Source organism: Phodopus roborovskii, unplaced genomic scaffold, assembly GCF_943737965.1.
Source record: "Phodopus roborovskii unplaced genomic scaffold, PHOROB, whole genome shotgun sequence".
Classification (NCBI taxonomy): Eukaryota; Metazoa; Chordata; class Mammalia; order Rodentia; family Cricetidae; genus Phodopus; species Phodopus roborovskii.
Window position 1 is genome coordinate 4326990 of NW_026126645.1, and position 20909 is coordinate 4347898.

Below are 20909 nucleotides of genomic sequence, written 5' to 3' on the forward strand. Positions count from 1 at the left end.
CTGTTACCCCAGATTCAGAGGCAGAGAAATGTCCGAGTTTGAGGCCAGCCTAGTCTATATGGTGAGTCCTGGGCTAGTAAGGCATATACAGTCAGACCTTGTCTCAACAAACAAAAACATGATCAAAATCAAACGTACCTGCAGTCTGCTTTTCTACTTTCTAACCCGCTGATATGAGGGGTGTGAGGGGACAGAGACACAGCACCCCACTGTGACCCTCAGCAGCTTGAGTTCTATGCTTTTAGGGACCTCAACACACACCAGAGGGATTCCTGGCTTCAATGCTGAAAAGCATTTAGGGCTAGTCGGCATAATGAAGCAGAGTTGGAGGTTGCATTAAAGATATTTCAGAGGAGCCATTGAGAAGAAAGGAAGACACACCACAGTGTAGATATAAGTTCCTCAGGGGAAGAATTGATTGACAGCTTAGCATTAGTTAGACCATTTAGGTGGCTCTCACACTGTATTCAAATGGTTGCTAAGACCAGCCCCCGTCATTTGATAAATGTGATCGCAGCATGGCACACGCACTATGGTACGATCTCATCCACTTACAGGATAAATAAAAAGTAATTTAAAAATAACCCAGCCAGAAAGTCTAGAAGCCGGGAGGGAGCGCCCCCACGTGACCACGGCCAGCGCGTGGCGCTGACGCGGGGTCATAGAGTCGCTCGCGGTGGCTTGGTGAGAGCCTCCTGGGAGCCGATCCGTTTCCCGTGAGGCCGCAGCAACAACATCGCAATCACCTCGGCAACATCGGCTTCCGGTCCCTTTTGCTGGGCGTCAACTTCCGGTATGGCTGTCGTCATCAACGAGCGCCGGGCCTACCCTTTCAAAAAGGGGTTTCCGGGCTGCGTAGGGGTCGCTGGTTGTTTCCAGGCTGCTGGCGCTGCTCGGCGTCGCCATGGAGAGTGGATCGCTGCCGTCGCTGGGCCAGTTCATCCTGCTGGGCACCAGTTCGGTTGTCACCGCCGTGCTGTACTCCATATACCGGCAGAAGGCCCAGGTCGCTCAGGAGCTCAAGGTGAGTGCAGAAAGCGGCTTGGTCTCACCGGCCCCTCGCGCCTAGCAGACCCGGGGACCCACAGGGCCCCAGAGGACGCGCGGCCCAGAGGGGACCCAGGACACCCGCTGCAACTAGGCTGCTCAGCCCCTTCGCTCCCGAGTCCCTGGAGTTAGTCTGAATGTCACCGATTTGTTCTAAAACTATTTCTGGAAAAACTGCTGTGTGCCAGGTAGTGAGAGAAACAGAGGTTGTTGTCCTTGTGGATGTTCTATTCTAGGACAACGAGACATAGACACGTTATCAGACCGTGTGATAGCGTGAGAAATGGGTTGGAGTAAGGCAGAGAGAAGTGGAAGGATGGGGGAGTTTCGTTTCATTTGCTATAATACGATACTGTGGCAAAAAGCAACTTAGGGGTTTATTTGGCTTTCAGTTCTAGGTTAACGTCCATCATCGCGGGGGAAGTCTAGGCAGGAACTTGAGGAAGCTGTCAAATTACATTTGAGTCAAGAGCAAAGAGAAGCAAATGCATTCGTGTGTAGTTCTTTACTATTGTACAGTCTAGAGCCCAACCCTAGGGAATGTTGTCACCCACAGCACGACAGCAAAGTTGTGCTCACTGTCCAATTAGAACTTTTTTCCCCCCTCACAAGACAGGGTCTCACTGTGTAGCCTTGGCTGTCCTGGAATTCACTCTGTATATTAGGCTGACCTTGAACTCAGAGGGATCCGAGTGCCTCTGCCTCCCAAGTGCTGGGATTAAAGGCGTGTGCCACCACCGCCTGGCAAGACCATTACTTAACAGATATGCCTACACACCCACAGGCCGCCGCAGTCTAGACCAGCCCCCTTCGTTTTTTTTTTTTTTTTTCTTTCTTTTGTTTTTTGTTTTGTTTTGAGACAGGGTTGCTCTGTTGCTTTGGAGCCTATCCTGGAACTAGCTTTGTAGACCAGGCTGGCTTTGAACTCACGGGTGTTGGGATTAAAGGCGTGAGCCACCAATGCCTGTCTTAGACAGCCCAGCCCCTTACTGAGACTGTTTTCAAGTGATTGTGTACAGTTGACAGTTAAACTTAACTGTCACAGGGGCATTGCCCCTTTAAGCAAGGTGATATTTTGGGTGGAGATGAGGACACCTAGCTATGCTAGGGAGTTGTGGCTCCAGCCTGGAGAGTGGCAAACTTAGAAGCTCATTATTTACTCAGCTCCTTGCTTCTACCGACCATTTTTTTAATATTGTAGTTGCTTTAAAAGTATACTCTCATATTATAATGGCACTTAACAGTTCACACAGCATCTTTCTGTCTTGGTTTTACTTTTTTTTTTTTCAGCACAGTAATTTCTGAGATGGACAGTGGGGTTCCCTGATTGCAAACCCAGTTTTTTGAGATTCAAAGGAAGAGTCACCTAGCTAGTATCAACTTGACAGGATCTGAGAGCATCTAGGAGGCAAACCTCTGGGTGTATTTCTGAGAACTATCTTGATCAGTTCATTTTGGTGGCAAAATCTGCCCTAGAAATGGGCAGTGCCATCACCTAGGCCTGGGCCCTTGGTTGCAAAAAAAAAAAATACAGAAAATGAGCAGAACACAGGCATTCATTGCTGTTTCCGGTTTTGGGTATCACGTGACCCACCTCTTTCAGATCCTTTGCCTTGACTTCCTGTTTTGGATATCAGGTGACCAGCCTCTTTGAGCCCCCTTTACCTTGACTTCCTGTCTTAGTTAGGGTTACCTTCACTGTGATGAAACACTGTTGGGGAGGAAAAGGTTTATTTGGCTCATACTTCCACATCAGAGTTCATCACTGAAGGAAGTCAGGGCAGGAGCTCAAGCAGGGCAGGAACCTGGAGTCAGGAGGAACCTGGAGTCAGGAGGAACCGATGCAGAGGCCATGGAGGGGGCTGCTCACTGGTTTGCTCCTCATTTGCTGCTCAGCCTGCTTCCTTATGGAACCCAGGACCACCAGCTCAAGGGTAGCACCACTCATTGTGGGCTGCTCCCCCTGTGCCCCCATCAATCCATTGGGATTCCCTCTTTCAAATAACTCCAGTTTGTGTCAGGTTGACATCAAACTAGCCAGGACACTTACCTAGCATGATTGAGTGAATTTATCCTTGAACTGTGTACCCAAATAAACCTTTAGTCTTTACCTTGTTTTTCTCCCAGCAAGAGGGTTGCATCCAAGATAGCTCAGAACTTAAACGTAGGCCTTTGAGATCAAAAGTAGTATAATTGGGCCAGGCAGGAGTAAGGGTTTCTATTGTGCCCTTTGCTTTGACTTTCAGATATTGAGACAGAGGACTCCAAGAAATTGGAAGTCCCCCCCCCCCCAGGAAGTTCCTGCTGCTGGGAAAAGGCATAGCCTTCCGGGGCCTGCAGAGGGTCAGAGGAGGGATGTGTAGGAGGGGCAGGCTGAGCCAGTGGTGCTGGGCAGAACCATACCTTAATACCTTAACCTGACCGCTCACTTAACGCCATTTAAACCTGACTTGCCACTGGAGAGATAGCGCAGTGGTTAGGAGTGCTGGTTGCTCTTGTTGAGCCTGAGTTGATTGTCAGCACCCACATGACAACACACACATCAGCTGTAACTCTAGTCCCAGGGGATCTCTTGATGTCTGAGTGCCAGGCATGCATGTGGTGCAGGACAAACGTGAAGGCAAAACACCCATATACATAAAAAGTAATAAATATGCTAAAAGTTTGAAAAACCCCTACTTTCCGGTTAAGACCCAAAGAGAGAATTGCCCTCTTCTCATTGTGGCTACATTGGATTAATGTCTTCCTTTTTTTTTTTTTTTTTACTGTTGATTTAGCTATTTTAGTTGGCGTGTTGCTATGTTATGGATGCCAAGGCCCAGCTGTGACCCTAACTCCAGTACACTTGGCTTTCCTTTCCCTCCTTTCTTAGTTGACAATATTGCTTTGCTGCAGTTGTCAGAGCTGTCAAGCTGATCTAGAGAGCTGGACCTTTAAAGGTCAGGGGAGGGTCTTGCTTTGTTTTCTTTGTATTCTTAACCCAGTGATTGACAAGTAGTAGATGCTCAGTACATGCTGGTGGTTTTATTTTGGCCGAAATTTTACAGTCCACCAGCCAAAGGCTTGACTTGACAGATGTGTGAAAGGTGGACTCCTGAACCTAAGTCCCTTTTCAGTAAGGGCTCAGAAACAGAACCATGGAGTTCCTGCAGTGAGGAAGTTCTGGACTCTGGAATGAAGCGACTTATGAGGAGGCAACTGGGTCTACTGTACAAATGGCCTCCCAGTAGGAGTCCAGCTGCCTAGCTGTTCATCTAATTAAATTACTAAGTTACTCCTGGAGTGGTTGGCTCAGAGTGTAACTGATCTTTCACTTTCTGGACTCCAAAACCAATTTGACTTCAGGTTGGCTGTATGTGAGACTCCCGGAATTAATGAACTCTCCAGAGCCCATCTTTGGATGACCTTAAAAAGCCTTGCCAGGACACGAGCATCTAGCTCACTTGGTAGAGTGCCTGCCTAGCCTTTGTGAAGTTCCGGAGTCAGTCCCCAGCACTGCTTAAGCCAGGTGTGGTGGGATATACCTGTAGTCTGAGAACTCAGGATCAGAAGTTCCCAGTGCTAAGGAGGCAGAGGCAGGAGAATCTGAGTTCAAGGGCAGCCTGGTCTACATGGTGACTTTGAGGCAGCTAGGGCTACATAGTGAGACCCTGTCTCAAAGCAAAACAAAACAACCTAAAACCAAACAAACACACAAATGAAGAACCCCAGAACAAACAACAACAAAAGAGTTGAAGGACATTCTCAGATGAGTGTTGAGGCCTAGGGCAGCCTGTGATACATGAGACCTAGTCAGTTTCTAAAAGGGGACTTCTAACTTTAAATTCTCATTTCATGGTCAGGTTACAGAATGCACAGAGCTGAGTTTGTCTTATTCCGATGGTTTCCTTGGTCATGGGAATCTTGAGTATTTCAAGGCTCCTGTGTGTGTGAAGGCTGCACTGAGTTTTGCCATACCTCGAGGTTCACTTAAGCTGCCTCCAAGATCCTGTGAGGGTGTGGTTTCTCCCTTTCCAATTTTGGAAACAGACTCCCAAATGAAGTTGTCCAAAATCACCAGGGATGTGCTGCAGCTTGATCCAGCCTCATCTTTGCTGAAGCTCATTCTACAGTGTGCCAAGCAGCTAATATTGATTATGTCTTCATGTGAAAGGGTTCACATTAAAGGAGTATTTTGTGGTTCAACTGGAAGCCAATGGTGACACCTCCAGCCTCTGAAGATGAGCCCAGAGCACCTGCCTGTTTATGGTTGAATTTCAGGGCCAGACTTGGGAACTAGATCATCTAGATATTTCCTCCTGTCCCGTCTCCTCATCCCCCACCCCCAACACCTTAAGTTTGAGCATCAGTCAGTATTCAGTGGCCAACCTAGCATCTATTTATGTTTGTGTTTAGGGAGCTAAGAAGATTCATTTGGGTGAAGATTTGAAGGACATTCTTTCAGAAGCACCGGGAAAGTGTCTGCCTTATGTTGTTATTGAAGGTACATTTGCTTTTTAGTGTGAGTGGCAACAACTGCCTCCTCCTAGTAGTAGGTAAAGGCTATCTTGGCTGACACACACCCCTCCCTTTTTACATTTTACTTATTTACTTATTTATTTATGTATTTTGTCTTGTTTATATGGGAGGAGAGGAGGGTGCCCCTCCATACTTGTGGAGGTCAGAGGACAACTTGGGGGAGTTGGCTACAGGATTCAGGTTGTCAGGCTTGGTGGCATTTCACCTGTTGAGTCACTTGCTGACCCTCATGAGAGCCTTTTAATGGTGGGAGCCTGTTGTCTCAGGCAAGGTGACCAGACCATTGTGGGTCTGTGATTACTTTAGGGGACTCAGCATGGTGTAAGATAGTTAAGACCTGCCGGGCATTGGTGGCCCACGCCTTTAATCTCAGCACTCGGGAGGCAGAGTCAGGTGGATCTTTGTGAGTTTGAGGCCAGCCTGGTCTACAGAGTGAGTTCCAGGACAGGCTCCAAAGCCACAGAGAAACCCTGTCTCAAAAAACCAAAAAAAGATAGTTAAGACCTGAATGATGTACTCACACAAGCGGCTTACGTAGGCGCTTTGTGGAGTGCTCCCGCATGCCTTGGGTGACACGGATGCCACCACTGTGTTGATTAATTAGCAATCTCAGCGCAAAGGCATGCTGAAACCTCAAGGCAAGGGCAGCGCCATTCTTTAGATTGCTTTCTCCACAGGAGTTGTGCGGTCTGTTAAAGAAACCCTCAACAGCCAGTTTGTGGAAAACTGTAAGGGGGTGATCCAGCGGCTGACGCTTCAGGAGCACAAGATGGTATGGAATCGAACAACTCATCTTTGGTGCGTGTCCTCTCTCGCCACTTTCTGTGTTTGGAGGCTGGGTCTGGGCTTGCTGTGTCTTAGCTTTGGGGGGACAGGTTGCAGAGCTGCCTTTGAGCAGCCCCAATGTTGCTGTGTGTACTGTGCACTAACTACCCTTAGAACCTACAAGGCAGCCAGTTACAGCGCAGGCTCCTAGGCCCAATCCCTGATTATAGAACCTGGGTTTCAGAGGGAACCTGGCATCTGTTGATGCTCAGTACACTGAAATTTTAGAAACACTCATTTATAGAGTAGTCACGCATGGGTTTGTTTAAATAATTTTGTGCCATCATATGGAGTGAACCATTTTCCCATCTGTTCTTAGCAGATTTTTGTCTCAGGTATTTATATGACAGCGACACAGGGAATAAACACTAAAGGTAACCTCTGTTAGCAGCTGTTGTCCAATGAAACCTGAGGTTCTAAAGTGGACCCTCCTCACTGTGGTCCCAGTGAGTCATTGCTCTAGAATAGTGGTCCTCCACCTGTGGGTTGTGACACACTTAGGGTGTGTCAAGTGATCCTCTCACAGGGGTCACCCGAGACCACTGGAAAACAGACATTTGCATTACAGTTTATGACAGTCACTTACAGTGAGGAAGTAGCAATGAGAATAACTTTATGGTTGAGGGTCATCACACCATGAACAACTGTGTTAAAGTGTCACAGCCTTAGGAAGGTCGAGAACCACTGCTGTAGAACGGACTGATTGGGGACAGTCTCCAGTTAACAATGGCGGAATCTGTCCCGTGGATTCTGTGTTGGTCTGCGTGCAGGTGGCCCAGTGTGGGAGTCGGGTGCCTGTTCCTCTTTTGTTCATCTTCGGTCCTTGCATTCTTTTAGGAATGACTATTCTAAGACCATTCACCAGAGGACTAACACTGTGCCCTTTGACCTTGTGCCCCACGAGGACGATGTGGCCGTGGCTGTGCGGGTGCTGAAGCCCCTGGACTCGGTGGATCTGGGCCTAGAGACCATATACGAGAAATTCCACCCCTCTGTGCAGTCGTTCACCGACGCCATTGGCAACTACATCAGTGGTGAGCAGCCAAAAGGCATCCAGGAGACAGAGGAGATGCTGAAGGTGGGGGCCACCCTCACTGGGGTTGGAGAGCTGGTCCTGGACAACAACTCTGTCCGCCTGCAGCCCCCCAAGCAAGGCATGCAATACTATTTGAGCAGCCAGGACTTCGACAGCCTGCTGCACAGGCAAGAGTCCAGTGTCCGGCTCTGGAAGGTTCTGGTCCTTGTGTTTGGCTTTGCCACCTGTGCCTCCCTCTTCTTCATCCTGCGGAGGCAGTATCTGCATAGACAGGAGCGCCTGCGGGAGCGGCAGCTTCAGGAGGAGTTCCTTGAACACGAGGCCCGCCTGCTGAGCCAAGCCTCTCCTGAGGACAGGGAGAGTCTGAAGAGCGCCTGTGTGGTGTGCCTGAGCAGCTTCAAGTCTTGTGTCTTCCTGGAGTGCGGGCATGTTTGTTCCTGCCGCCAGTGTTACCTCGCCTTGCCAGAGCCCAAGAGGTGTCCGATCTGTCGTCGGGAGATCACCAGGGTGATTCCCCTGTATAACAGCTAGGGGTCGTGTAGCCACACTGCAAGTGCCCTCCCCTTGTCAGGGTTTATCTTGAGGCCTTTGATGCGGCGGCTGTACCTTAAGGTATGGTGGACGGAACATTGGCAAGCCTCACATCTCATGGCTAGGAGTTGCTTTTCTACCTGGACAGGTTCTTTTCCAGTTCCAAGCACCTGGTGGGGCCTGTGGTGAGGTTCCCGTTCTCAGGAGCCAGATGTGTGTGACTGAATGACACCAGCTCCTTGCCTAAGCAGCAAGGCCAGTGGTCTTGACTTTTGCTCCCTGGGGTGCTGACTCCTAGCTTGGGAGGAAGGCTGAGCTCTGAAGGCCTCTTCTTGGGAGGCTGCCCAGACTCCTCCTCCTCTTGCTTCTGTCCACCAGAAGGAATTTCTTACAACTTGTCAGGCAGAGCAGGCCATTTGTGTCTCTTTTACTTGTTTCCTGGTAATGTTCCCACACGCGTGGAGTAGACGACAGGAAATGAGATCAGTCCGTGTGCGTGGGAAACTGTCAGCCGGGGGACAACAGACATTTCTAGGTGTTTCCAGAGGATTGGCAGGCAGCCTGGGTGCCTTCCCTTGGCACAGGGATGGTACCAGGGTTGTGGGGTGTGGCTGCTGCCTGGCTTTCCCAGATAGTTCTGGTTTCCTAGGGAAAGGCCTCACTGAAAGGGAGTGACAGTCACTGCTGTCTTTGCCTTTGGCCTTTGGAGCTTCTTTGCTTGCTTTTGCCAAAAGAAAGTTAGCGGGTGGGCACCCTCACAGAGAGCCTGTCTAGACGACCTGGCTGTCCCTGTCAGCAGCCCCGGCACCTCCCCATCTCTCCCGAGTGCCAGAGAAATTGGAGCCTGCCCTTCATCAGTCAGAAGGGGTCAGAAGTCACTCGCAGAGCTCCTCCTGAATATCACCTGTCCTTCGTGAGGGGGAGAAGGGCTTCTAACAGGCGCTGACCCTAGTACATGCACCATCCGTCCGTCCAAGGGAGCAGCACAAATTAAACAGATTATGTGACATGTGTCTGTGGCTTTGTTCACTAGAGTTTCGTGGCTAAGAGGAGGCTTCCCTGGGATGGAGTTGAAGCTCCACCGTGACGAAGAGGGAGCTTGGAGACCTTTGCTCTCTGTCCTCTTCGGTTGTGAGGTGGTTTATGGTTGTTGAGGATTGGAGCATCTGAGGTGGAGTGGGGCACTGGCAGATAGATAGCGAAGGGATATTAGTGTTCAGTGCTGTGGATACAGTGTTGTACCACTGTAAGCTGGGCCCAGTGACAAGCCAGTCTTGGTGAGTTCAAGGCCAGACCAGTCTACATAGTGAGACACCATGTCCAAATGGCTGGGGCTGGAGAGATGGCCCGCTGGTTAAGAGACTTAACTTGTTCTTTGCAGAGGACCTGTGTTCAGTTCCCAGAACCTACACGGTGGTCTCTACCACCTAGCTCCAGCTCCAGGGGATCTGTTGCCCTCTTCTGACCTTTGTGGGCACCAGACATGCACATGGTGCACAGACAACCCATACACACAAACTAAACCCAGGCAAAACACCCATAAACACAAAACTAAAACAAACCTGGAAAAGCTAAAAATATATAAACTGATTATAAAGGGAGTGAGTGACCCTTCCCACAGGCTGTGCCAGTGAGCGAATGAACCAGGAGAGTCACGAGGGCTGAAAGCTCATAGCAAGTTGTGGCTACCACCTAAGCAAACAAAAGGAAAAAAATACTGCCTTGCTCAGGAAACTCAAGTGGTTGCCTGTGTCAGCAAGAACACCCTAGAAGAGTTGACCATGCTGGAGGACAGTGGGTGCTGACCAGTGAGGTGTGAGGGGACTGTTGGGGAGGTACTTCTTCCCCCCACCCCAATTTTATGGCAGCTGTAAGGGCCCAGTGGGGCTTTGAAGCCCCCAACATTGCCAGAGTCGAGAACAAATCTGATTAAGAGATTAGGAAGTGAGGGAGGTGGCTTGTCTGTTCCCAAGAGGACCGCAGGTGACTCCCTGGGAGCAGGGAGCAGAAGCCTAGCTGTAGGGAGTGGGTGTGTCCTCTGGTGCTAGGTTCTGGGTCTCAGGTCACTGCTTAATCCTGCCCCATGTGACCCTGCAGCTGTCATCTCCTGTCATCTTTGGCAGCGCCTTCCTTCCACATTTACAAGCCTCTCCTCCAGGAGAGTGGTGGGGCCTAAACCCATGTGTGGTGCCAAGGTTGGGGTGAGGGTTGCTAAGGAAGATGGAGCTAGGGAGGGAAGCTGCCAGTGGGATTGGTGTGTCCCAAGTCTGCCTGCCAATCCTCTCACGGCCCCTTTGAGAGTCACCTTAGATAATTACTGCTGGCTTGGAATGCACATGCTATTGTGGTATCCATCTATTACATGCTAATACCCACAGGCCTCCCCCCCCCCACAGTTGGCATCGATGCCCCTAGTTCATTTCCAGTACTGGAACCAGTGTGGTAGTTCAGGCTACCTCAGCCTAACTGTAAAGACTGCAACCTTTGCTGGGAGCCCTTGAGACCTGAGAACCTACAAGACTGTCCTGTCCTTCTGTGTCCGTGGTCCTGGCTTCTTCCAGGACCCTCGCGGACACCACTATCCATAGATGCTTCATCCCTTATGTAAAACGGTCTAGAACTTCACATGTACCCTCCTGAGCACACGGAGTCGTTTACAGATTACCCTAATGCAAGGAAGTCACAGGTGACTGGGTGAAGCTAGGCTGTGCTGTTCCGGTAATAAGAAAACAGATGTGCACATGCTCAGCTCAGTTTCTATCATAAATACTCTTGATTGTGGTTGGTTAAATCTACAGGTACAGAGCCCACAGAGTCAGAAAGCCCACTCTGTTAGCATAAATGGCATTTTTATACCAGCCAATCAGTGCATCCATCTACCAATCAAGGCCCTCCCCAGCATCCCCTGGTGATGGGCTGGGAGGTGTTCTTCAGAATCCCAATTCATTAAAAATTCTAGTGGAACATTTAAAAAGCAAACAGAAACTTGAAAAAGTAGGCCAATCTCATGTGCCCTTCACAAGCCTGATCCCAAGTCTTAGGAAGGCCAGCTGGCTCCTGAGGCAGAGGCAGGCAATCATTGTGAGTTCAAGGCCAGCCTGGTCTACAGAGCTAGATCCAGGGCAGCTAGAGCTCCACAGAGAAACCCTGTCTCTGGTGCTGGGGCAGAGGTGCATATTGGGTTGGATGCCACTGAAGGTCATTTGTTCATTCGTTTGTTCATTCATCCTCCCAACACTATTTTGTGTCTATAGAAGTAAACTGGGGGACACCCAGTTCTGTCCTAAAAGGGCCTGGAACATGTTTCAGTGCATCTTGCCGTTGTCAAGGAGTGAGTCCCACCTGGCAGGGATAGGAGACCGTTCTTTGGTTCACTGGGTACCACAGGACATTTTCTTAGTCTGTTTTCTGTTCCTATGGCAGAAACTTTGAGGCAGAGTAATTTACAAGGAGCAGAAGTGGATTTCTGGAGAGGCTGGGGCTGGGGAAGTCAGGAGATTGGCCCTCATGGCTGCTGAAGATCTTTGTCCTGTGTCATGACAGCAGAGGGCAGCACAACTAATTCCCCCCTTGCACATACAATGGCCTTATTAAATCTATGGTCTTCTCACTTTTTGATGGTCCCACCTCTTCATCCTGTGACAGTGGCACTACAGTAGCAATGTGGGTTTGGGAGAGGACATTTAAACTGTCGTGGGGGGCTGGAGAGATGGCTCAGGGGTTAAGAGCACTGACTTCTTCCAGAGGATCAGGTTCGAGTTCCAGGGGAGCAGATGTCCTCTTCTGGCCCCTGAGGGCATCAAGCATTCAGGTGGTACATATGAAAAACATCCCCGCACATGACAACGATCATAATCTCTCCACACTATCGTAGTCTGAGGTTTGCACCCCCCTACACACACTATGGTAGTTGAGATTCACCCCCCCACACACTATGGTAGTCTGAGGTTTACACACCCACACACACACTATGTTAGTCTAAGGTTTACACCCCCTGACCTCCACACATTTTATTAGTCTGAGGTTTACACCATCCTACACAATATAATGGTAGTCTGAGGTTTACACCCTCTCCCCCCCACTACGGTAGTCTGAGGTTTACAACCCCCCCCCCAACACACACACACACTACAGCAGTCTGAGGTTTTTCTGGCTGGAGCAAATTAGAGGATCATTAGATCCAAGGACAGCATGTCATTGTGGAAAGATGAGCCTGGAATGATCTGTTAAGTCAGTTCTTCTGTTTAAGCCCTTTTCAAGTTCCCTGCCATCTACAGGTTCAAGGCCCACCTCTTCCAAGGCATGTGAAGACACCTCTCCAAGTTCGTCTCCCAGACTCAAATATCTGAGCCAGTTTCCTTAGCCATATCATAGTGTCCTCTGCCCTGGCTCATATGTACTCAGCCCCTGGAGTCCTTGTCCTTCCTTCCACTCACTCAATTTGCCCCGGAGACTGCGTTGAGTGTCTCCTGTCACCTCCTGTCTCCTGCTCTGGGCTGGGTTGAGTGTCCCCCTTCTAAGGTCCCAAGATACACTCTTATCTATTACTGCTCCTAGCCTTATTGCTCAGGCCCAGGACAGGAACCGCAGCTTCCTTCCCTTCAGCAGTGTGGTTTCAGGTTGTCAGTTTGAGGTCACTGACACAGCATGTGATGCTCTCCCTTCCTCACCTGGGGGGTAATTGTGCTGTCCCCTTGGTTTTCTGACTCAGGGTTATGTGACACAGGTGTGTCTTAAACTGCCTGAGCCAAGTTATGGGAACACGGCATGTATGCCTGCCGAGTATGATGGTAGTCTTACTTTAAATAAAAGGGAAGCAAGGCCCATGGGGTGGCATGTCTCACCACATACACAGGAGGAATGGGATTGAACAAGGCCCATACTCCAGTGCCTAAGCGCTTAGCTGTGGATGCTACCGGTCACTTTTCTCGTCGCCGAACAGAAAAGGACTTGAAGGAAGGAAGAGTCATTTTGGTTCAGTTGATGGGGAAACAGTCCATCACGGTGGGGCAGGCAAGGCAGTTGGCCCACAAACTAGGAAGCAGAGGAAAGTGATTGCTGGTGCTTAGCTTCCTTCTCTATGGGATGGTGCCTCCCACTCCAGAGTGAGTCTTTGCTCCTTAGATACACTCGGGATGTGTTTCCTGATTCTATACCTAGAGAAATTGACCATGACGATTAATTATCACAAGTCCATTCCTGAACTATTAATTATCACAAGTCCATTCCTGAACGTGTCACTTTATATGAACATTCTACCCCTCATGGCCACACACACTGGCTGGAGTAACTCTGGAACTCAGCTGCAAGCCGCTCTGGCCCTCTAACTCTTGATTTTTGCATGTCTATCTACCCAGCATCACATTGGCAACCCTGATAAGTTTTGCTGCCTGCTGGAGATACACTTTGACCTTCTTATACCGCAGCTGCGGTGGCCTCTATATACTTTGCTGCTGGCACAGAGAAAACACTCCCAAAGGCAGTTGTGTGGGCAAGAAGCCCCTTCAGCTGTTCCGTCCAATCTCTCAAGTGCATTCACATTTCCCCACCTGGAGCCATTGCCATGTGAAGTCTTGCTCCCAGAGCACTTTCCCCAGTCCCAGTGCAGAGTGTGACACTAGTCTCCTTACCGATTATATCCCCTTCTGTCTGCAAACTTGCCCGTGTCTCTCTGTTCTCCCAGTGTGGATCTGACTGACGGCAGTGAGCAGTAACCATGGTACAGACTGAATATAGTTGTCTTGGAACTTCCTCCACAAAACAAATTAACACATTACCTTTCACTTTATCTTCACTCAGGTTCTCAGAACATGGTCAGAATGAACCAGAATTTAACATGGATGGCTTCTGTCTCAGTTCTCAATAAAGTTCCTGTTCATGAGCCTGATTTTTTGCTGTCTTTTTTTTCCCCTCTCCTCATTCTGGTGGCCCAGATTTCCACCAGGGGCCCCTTAAGTTCTTTTCACAGTGTTCTAGGGTGTTTCTAGCCTGTAGATCCAGACCCATTCACATCCCTTCTGCAAGCCAGCTCAGTGGCCTGTGTGGACCACGTGTTCAGGCTCACCACAGCAATGGCCCCACTCCTGGTACTGATTTTCTGAATCAGTTACTTTTCTCATTGCTGTAACCAGATACCCGACAGAACAACTTAGAGAGAAAGGATTTATTTTGGCTCACAGTTTAAGGGGAGACAGTCTGTTGGGCCAGGGCAGGCACGATGGCAAACATCTTGCTCACATATGGGCAGATTACAAAGCAGAGAACCATGAAAGCTCAGCTTGCTTTCTCCTTTTTATTCAGTTCAAGAGCCAGTCTATCCAAGAGTCCAGATCATGGGGTAGTGATAGCAACATGTGAGTGGGTCACAGACACACTCGGGGGTAGATCACTCAAGCCAGTGGTTCTCAACCTGGGATTCATGACCCCTTTGGGGTTGAACAACCATTTCACAGGAGTCCTTAGGACCCTTCCTGCCTCGGCCTCCAGAATGGTGCTTACAACCATGCCTGGATGCTCTATGATCTTGATCCAGTGGCAGAACCTCTCTGGACCCCAGGTCTAAATGTAAAAGTAATTTAGATTAGAATTCTCCAAAGCTCTCTAGCTCAGACATTTTGCATGTCCACAAGATGGAGAATGGAAAGAGGTATTTGGGGGCTCTCCCAAGAGCTGGGCATCTGGGAGGGGAGTGGCTTCTTTATGGCCTAGCAGTGCCACAGCTGCCCGCAGGACGAGTGTGTGGAAAGCCGGGGAGCTCAGCACATTTCCTCTCTAATTAGATAGCGTCAACTTACAATTTCGAATGAGATAAGTTTCCATGCGTGATGTCCTGAATTGCTCCCCGAAGCGCTCATTAGTCACTTCCCTGCAGCTGCCTTACTGTTTCCCAGATGCCAGCCAAGGGACTTGGCATTTCCCTTCCCTGATTAGGGTGGGCAAGGCTGAGCTGGTAACATAGGTGGGCACCACAGGGAGGGGCTTTGCAGTTTTTACTCCTCCTCTTCAATCCCTTCCGGGGGTCATCTCTTCACAACAGGGGCCTCAAAGCAGATTCCTATACCTCATGGGGGCCACAGAAGAACTCAACACATGTTTATGAGGTTCTTAGTGTGCCTGTTATCTGAGTGCCTGCGGGGAAAATGACAGCATATTTCTGCTCCTCATGGCCCTCCCTCCTTAGCCAGGTGCCCCTTAGGAGGGTGCTTCAAGTATGCTTGCAGCTTGCAATGAATTACTCATCTTCCTCTTGCCACCCTTCCCCAGGACTCAAGTTGAGTCCTCCCATAGCGCAGCATCTGATATGGCCACCAGGTGGTGCTGTGCCCCCATAGTTGAGGACTTCCGGGGAACTTCGAAGAGGAACAGGTTGTGACCAGAGGCCTGTGCAATTTTCTCAACCCTGAGGCCTGGGGAAAGGCCTCAGAAGTCAGAGAAAAATCTTGGGAGGACCCAGGGATGTTGATCCCAGGACCACCTTGGCCTAGCCTGCTAAGGGTGAAACAGAAATTCCCTATTTTCCATCTTTTTTCCCAGCTCACCAGGACACTGGCTGCAAATGTAGGAATGTGTAGACACTTAGAAAAGTCCTGGGGGAAAGAGGGCCTCACATCTCACCCTCTATAGTTTCCCAGGCACTCAGGTCTTTTAATACACTAACCATCCTTCCCTTACTCAACAACTAGATATGCATAATGCATCAAACGCTCTTAAAATATGTGCATGACTTCACGATGGGGAAGGATGCTTGGGGAGAAAAAAACCTTATGACACAGATTTCATCTTTTGATTTTTCTCTGGGAGAAATTCTACTTCTCCCCAGCCCCAGCCTTGCTCTTTGCCAGCTCTCATCCCCTCTGTCCTGTTCTTACAGTTACCTTTTATTATTATTATTATTATTATTATTTTAGTGCTTCTTGCCTCTTTTGATGCTAGCTGCCCTTTGTTCACTTCCTCCGTGGTCTGGTCCTTGCCACTAAGACACTCCTGTCTTCCTTCCTGCTTGGTGCTTGGATTGGTCTTCCCTGTGGCTTTTAGTTCCTAGGATCCTGCTCCTGATGGTTTCTGTAAATCTTCCTCACCTGGGCAGATCTGCTCCCACCCCCTGGATCAAGTAGCTGTCTGCACCCCACCATACTTGCCCAGGGGCTGCCAGGCAGGACCTTCCAGGTGGCACTTGGGCCTCCCTTCGGCTACCAACTCTTCCTGTATGCAGGAATTTCTATCCGTCTCTGCAGACCCCAAGGGCCACGGGCAGAGGAACTGCACGGAGCTATCCCTTGCCCATATATATATATATATATATATATATATATATATATATATATATCCTGTACCTTGCCTGAGCCTCAGTCTCTCTCATTTCATGGCTGAGTGGAATTCTGGCCTGGGGAGGGCAGTGCAGTCTCCAGGTTACACAGAAAGGAGGAGGGGTGGGGCTCCAGCTGATGCTGCCCTCCTGCTTTGCCCCCACTAACTCCAGTTTCATTGGCTTCCCAAGTAGAGCTTCTGAGATGGGAGGCACAGGCCTGGTCCTGTGCCTCTGAGTGACAGCTGTCTCCCTCATCTGGGACACACTGTCTCTCTGTGATGAAAAGGACTCTTTCTCTCCTGGCCTTCCCATGGGATGCATTCACAGCGATACTCGTTGGCCTTCTGTGTGGGAGGCTGGGCTCAGCAGCTGGTGGGCACATCTCTGTCCTTACAAGTGAGCTCTCTTGGGTCTGACCCAAATCCAGACAGCTTCTTAGCTGGTTCTGGGCTGGAAGTGCAAAATGATGCTATATTGTCCCAAAGATGAACCATGAGAGATGCTACAGTGCTGTTTCTAGACTGACCCAGCCTTCTCCCCATAATCAGAAGGACCTCCGGGTTCCTAGACATTTTGCACACAGGATTTTACATCTTGCAGAGAGTTATCTCTTTCATTGATTCCATGATTAGGGTTAGGTAAAAGATGAAAGAGCTAGCCCATGCTTTCCTAATTCCTAGCTTCCTCAGGGAGGCACTGCTACCCGGCAATGGAAGAGGTTGGCCCCCAGCCTGGAACCTTCTTTCTGCCTTTCGTTGTCAGGGTGGCTTTGAGCTGCCACTGTCAGGTGGTTTTGGGCTGTCACTTAACTTTTCTGTAAGAATGAGGTGACAATCCCAGCCATTTTCCAAGGTTCTGGGGATGGAGCTATGTGTAGGGTGGTCATCAGAATTTGGGGATAGCAGGTAGCAGTCGCTCGGATGGGGAGGAGTTTGGGTTCAGAGCTCTGTGGTCTCTCTGACCTGGAATGGGGTCACCCTCCCTTTTGTCCCCTCTTTAACAGCCATGGTTTGATTCCATTCCTGTTGAAATCGAGGCTTTAAAAAAATGTGTAAAAACACTATCAGAAAATAAAAATAAAAAGCTGCCAAGAATAATGGTACATACTTTTAATCACAGTACTCAGGAGGCAGAGGCAGGTGGATCTGAGTTCAAGGCCAGCCTGATCTACAGAGTGAGTTCCAGGACAGGTTCCAAAGCATTACAGAGAAACCCTGTTTCGAAAAACCAAAAAATAAATTATTTTACAGTAACGATAGGAGAGGAAACCAAGGCAGAGAGAGGTGAATAGATTGCAGGATTAGGAAGTGACAGACCAGGGATTTGAACTTGATGTTCCCAGATCACGTAATGGCAATGTCTTTCCGGGCATGGAGGAAAGTGGTCTTTATCTCTATCATCTATCACTGGGTGGGAGTTGAGGTGGGGGTGGGGGCATTGTATCTGGTATCTTTGGCACAATTGCTGGTTTCTGGAGTGGAGACAGGTAGAAATGGAGTGCTTGAGACAGAAGCCCAGCTGAAGACTGGAAGAAGCAGAAGGTCTAACATTGAGTGATGCGGACAGGCGGAGGGTTTGGGGCAGGTGATGGACCTGTGGACTCCTAATTTCCCTTGCAGAACTTCCATGTGACCTTGGGCCAGACCATCCCCCCCCCCAGCCCTGCCCTTTTCTGAAAGCTGATTTGTCAAAGATAATAATAGCCTCCAGATGTTTTCCAGGAGGACTGGAGCTAGCACCCAGGGCATCGTGAATAGTTAGGCAAGTGTTCTACCGCTGAGCTACATTCCCAGGCCTGGGAGATGCCTTACAAACTGTCAGTGTTCATGTGTTCATGCTTAGAAGCAATGCATGTTTCACGGAAAGAGGTGGGCACTGAATTGGGAATGTGGGCGCTGCCACCTTCAACCTTATTTGCCCAAGGCAAAGTAAACATAACTGTACCAGTTTAGAACCTGCTGTCTCTTCTACCTCACTGTGAGGTTTTATTCTCTACACAGTAGGGCTCCAGTATGGACTTAACTTGTAAATGGCTTTGTGTTGGTCTGCAGCAAGGAAGGAGGCCCTTTCTCCTGGTTCAGTCCCTAGACACTCGCCCATTGCCTGCTCCATCAGTTGAACAGACATACAGCCTTTCCTCTTTCTACCTGGGAGGCACTGATTTTGAGACACAAGGTCAATAACACATGAAAGATGCTTCGGGCCAAAGCAGAAGCTGGCACACATCTAAGAGCTGCTCGCCAGTTCCTGTCACCCTGCACTTGAGACCTTTACCATCTTTCTCAGCCTTGGCTTCAGAGCCAACCTCAGGGCACTCTCAGAAGGACCTTAATGAACCAGAGGCTTGTGGAGGGGGACCCCCATTGTCTGGGGACCTGCTGCTCCTGCCATTGACAATTCGTGGGACTCAGGCCTAGCCCAGGCCCTCTTGGCTTTGGTTTTCTACGTGTGAATTGCAGGCTTGGACTTGGTGATCTCTAGGGAGGCTTCCCAGCACAGGTGTCTCTGAGGTGGGAATGGTCAGAGGCACTGGCTTACAAACGGGGCCATTTCCTATTTCCCTATGGCACATCCACTGACAGCTCCGCCTCAGGGGCCCGACTTCCCTTTCCCCCTCTTCAACTGTCTCGAGGGACACACCGGCAGCTGGGCAGCCACACTTCCCAGAGTACAAGGGAGACTATTGGGGTTCAGAGAGGATAGATCACTTGCCCAAAGTCCCACTGCTAGGGAACTGCAGGGTTGGGATTTAAGATCGGGCTGAAAACCAGGGGTCAGGCTTATTCCACCTGGCATAGCTTTTTCTCCTGTATCTTCACCTCCTCCCCCTCTCTCCCTGGGTGGGGTCTGACCTCTGGAAACCAGCCAGCCCTTAAGAGTTTTTTGGGGGGTATGTGGAAGGAGGATATTAAATTGAGTTTTCTCAGGCAGCCCCTCTTCCAAACCTAAGAGCATCTTTCCTTCAGCCCCACTCACTCGAGTGCTAGATGTTAAGATTAAGAGTGAACCTGAAGGAGTTCTTTTGATGCTAATGGGAACTTCCCCCTCTGCTGCCCGGAAAGTAAGTGAGTGAGTGAGTGTGAGTGTGTGTGTGTGTGTGTGTGTGGTGTGTGCTAGGTGAGCTGGGAGACTGGTGACAAGGATTAGTTTCCTAGCCTTGCTCCTCCAGCAGGCTGCCGACCTTGGACTGGTTATCTCTCTCTGGGGTTAGGCCGGCTCTGCTGAGCAGGTCTAGTCTCCACGGGGAGAGCAGGTGCTCCGGGCTCAGGCGAAGTTAATGAGCGCTCCTCATGCACCTTGCCCCCTTGGAGTTACCATCTGGCTGGCAGATGCGCCTCCCAGGCCTCTTGGGCTGCCCGGGTCTCCCTCTCAGGGTGCAGGAACACGCTTCTGGTTTTGAGGCCACAGTCTCTCCCCAGGGTTTTATTAAAATTGTTGCTGTAAGGGAGGTCCCGGAGGGCAGAGGGCCTTAGGCTTGGGACGTCCCCAGCGGAGTCAGAGGGCGCTAGGAGCCGGGCATCCCGGGCAAGCCCGGCGTAATGGGGCTCTCCCCTTTCCTGGGGGAGGCGGGGCTGCCCCTCTTCACCCCTCCCTCTTGTCCCGGGGGAGCCAGGGCCCAGCACAGAGGGGCAAGAAGTAAGGAAAGGGCCTTCCTGGCAGATCCGTGGGCATGGGGACAGAGGGTGTGGTATCAGGGATGTCTGGCAGAGTCTAAGTGGGGCACAAGTGTGATGGGGGGGGAAGGAGAGGCGTACACGCGGGTCGCCTCGGTGCGCTCGGATCTTTGGCCTTCGTAACTGGCCTCCAGAGAGGTCAGCATCCGCGTCCTTCCCCAGCCTGTGCGTCCTCGGTCCCCTCCCTCCTGCTGCCTCGGGTTCCCCTCGGGAGTCACAGCCCGCCGAGCCGGCGCGCACAGGCTCCGGGTCGGGTAAACACCGCGCGGGAGGGGCGCGGGCCGGGAGGGGCGGAGCGCACCGGGGCCCCTCGGAGCGGGCGGGACGGAGGGGACAGGAGGCGGGGGCAGGAAGCCAGCCGCGGTCCGGCGCGGCCCCGTGACGTCGCTTGGCTTCCAGGGATCTCTCCCCGAGGCCCACGGGTCCCCCCCCTCCCGCCCTCCTGCGGCGCCTCGCTTCCAGCCTGGGCCGGCATTCTCGCTCGCAGCTCGCAGGCTGCTCCTCGGTCCCGGCCTCCCTTTCCCCCCCTCTCTCCTCCTTCCCTCTCCGACCCTGTTTCTCCCTGCTCACGCTTCTCTGCTCTGTCTCTCCGATCCAGATCTAGTCTCCCCCCTTTTCTTTTCGCTCTCCTTCCTCACCCCCTCCCGCCGCTCCCCCTGCCTCCCTCTGTCTTTCTGTTTTTCTCCCCGTCGCCCTCTCTGTTTCTTCCCTCCCTCCCTCCGGGTTTCCTCCCCCTGCCCTCCCTCCTCCTCGCTCCCCTCCCCCCTCGGCCGCTTGCAGCTTCCCAGTCCCCGAGTCGCCGCCGCCGCCGCCGCCCGCACCCGCGGCAGGACCGGCCCGCGCCGGCCCCCCTCGGTCCCGCGCCCTCCGGGCTAGCAGGGACACCCTCCTCCCTGCGCGTCGAGGCCCCGCCCGGCTCGGCCCCCGCCCCGCGCCCGAGCGCGCCGAGGATGTGAGTCCTGCCCGCCGC

General features: G+C 51.0%; 1 protein-coding gene across 1 annotated transcript; it reads left to right on the top strand.

The window, feature by feature from the left end:
- The first annotated feature begins 881 nt into the window (after positions 1–881).
- Mul1 (mitochondrial E3 ubiquitin protein ligase 1) lies at positions 882–8966 on the top strand. The gene is made up of 4 exons (XM_051173649.1): positions 882–1024; positions 5443–5530; positions 6243–6363; positions 7228–8966. Exons 1-4 carry the CDS (start codon positions 905–907, stop codon positions 7955–7957), a joined length of 1059 nt encoding a protein of 352 aa, XP_051029606.1. The 5' UTR covers positions 882–904; the 3' UTR covers positions 7958–8966.
- Positions 8967–20909: the final 11943 nt, after the last annotated feature.

What these genes read in the sequence shown, in the direction of transcription:
- Mul1 (XM_051173649.1), top strand. Translation starts at nt 905, where the DNA reads ATGGAGAGTGGATCGCTGCCGTCGCTGGGCCAGTTCATCCTGCTGGGC. An exon ending in AGGTCGCTCAGGAGCTCAAG is followed by an intron (nt 1,025 to 5,442) that starts GTGAGTGCAGAA and finishes GTTTGTGTTTAG; the next exon opens with GGAGCTAAGAAGATTCATTT. An exon ending in AATCGAACAACTCATCTTTG is followed by an intron (nt 6,364 to 7,227) that starts GTGCGTGTCCTC and finishes GCATTCTTTTAG; the next exon opens with GAATGACTATTCTAAGACCA.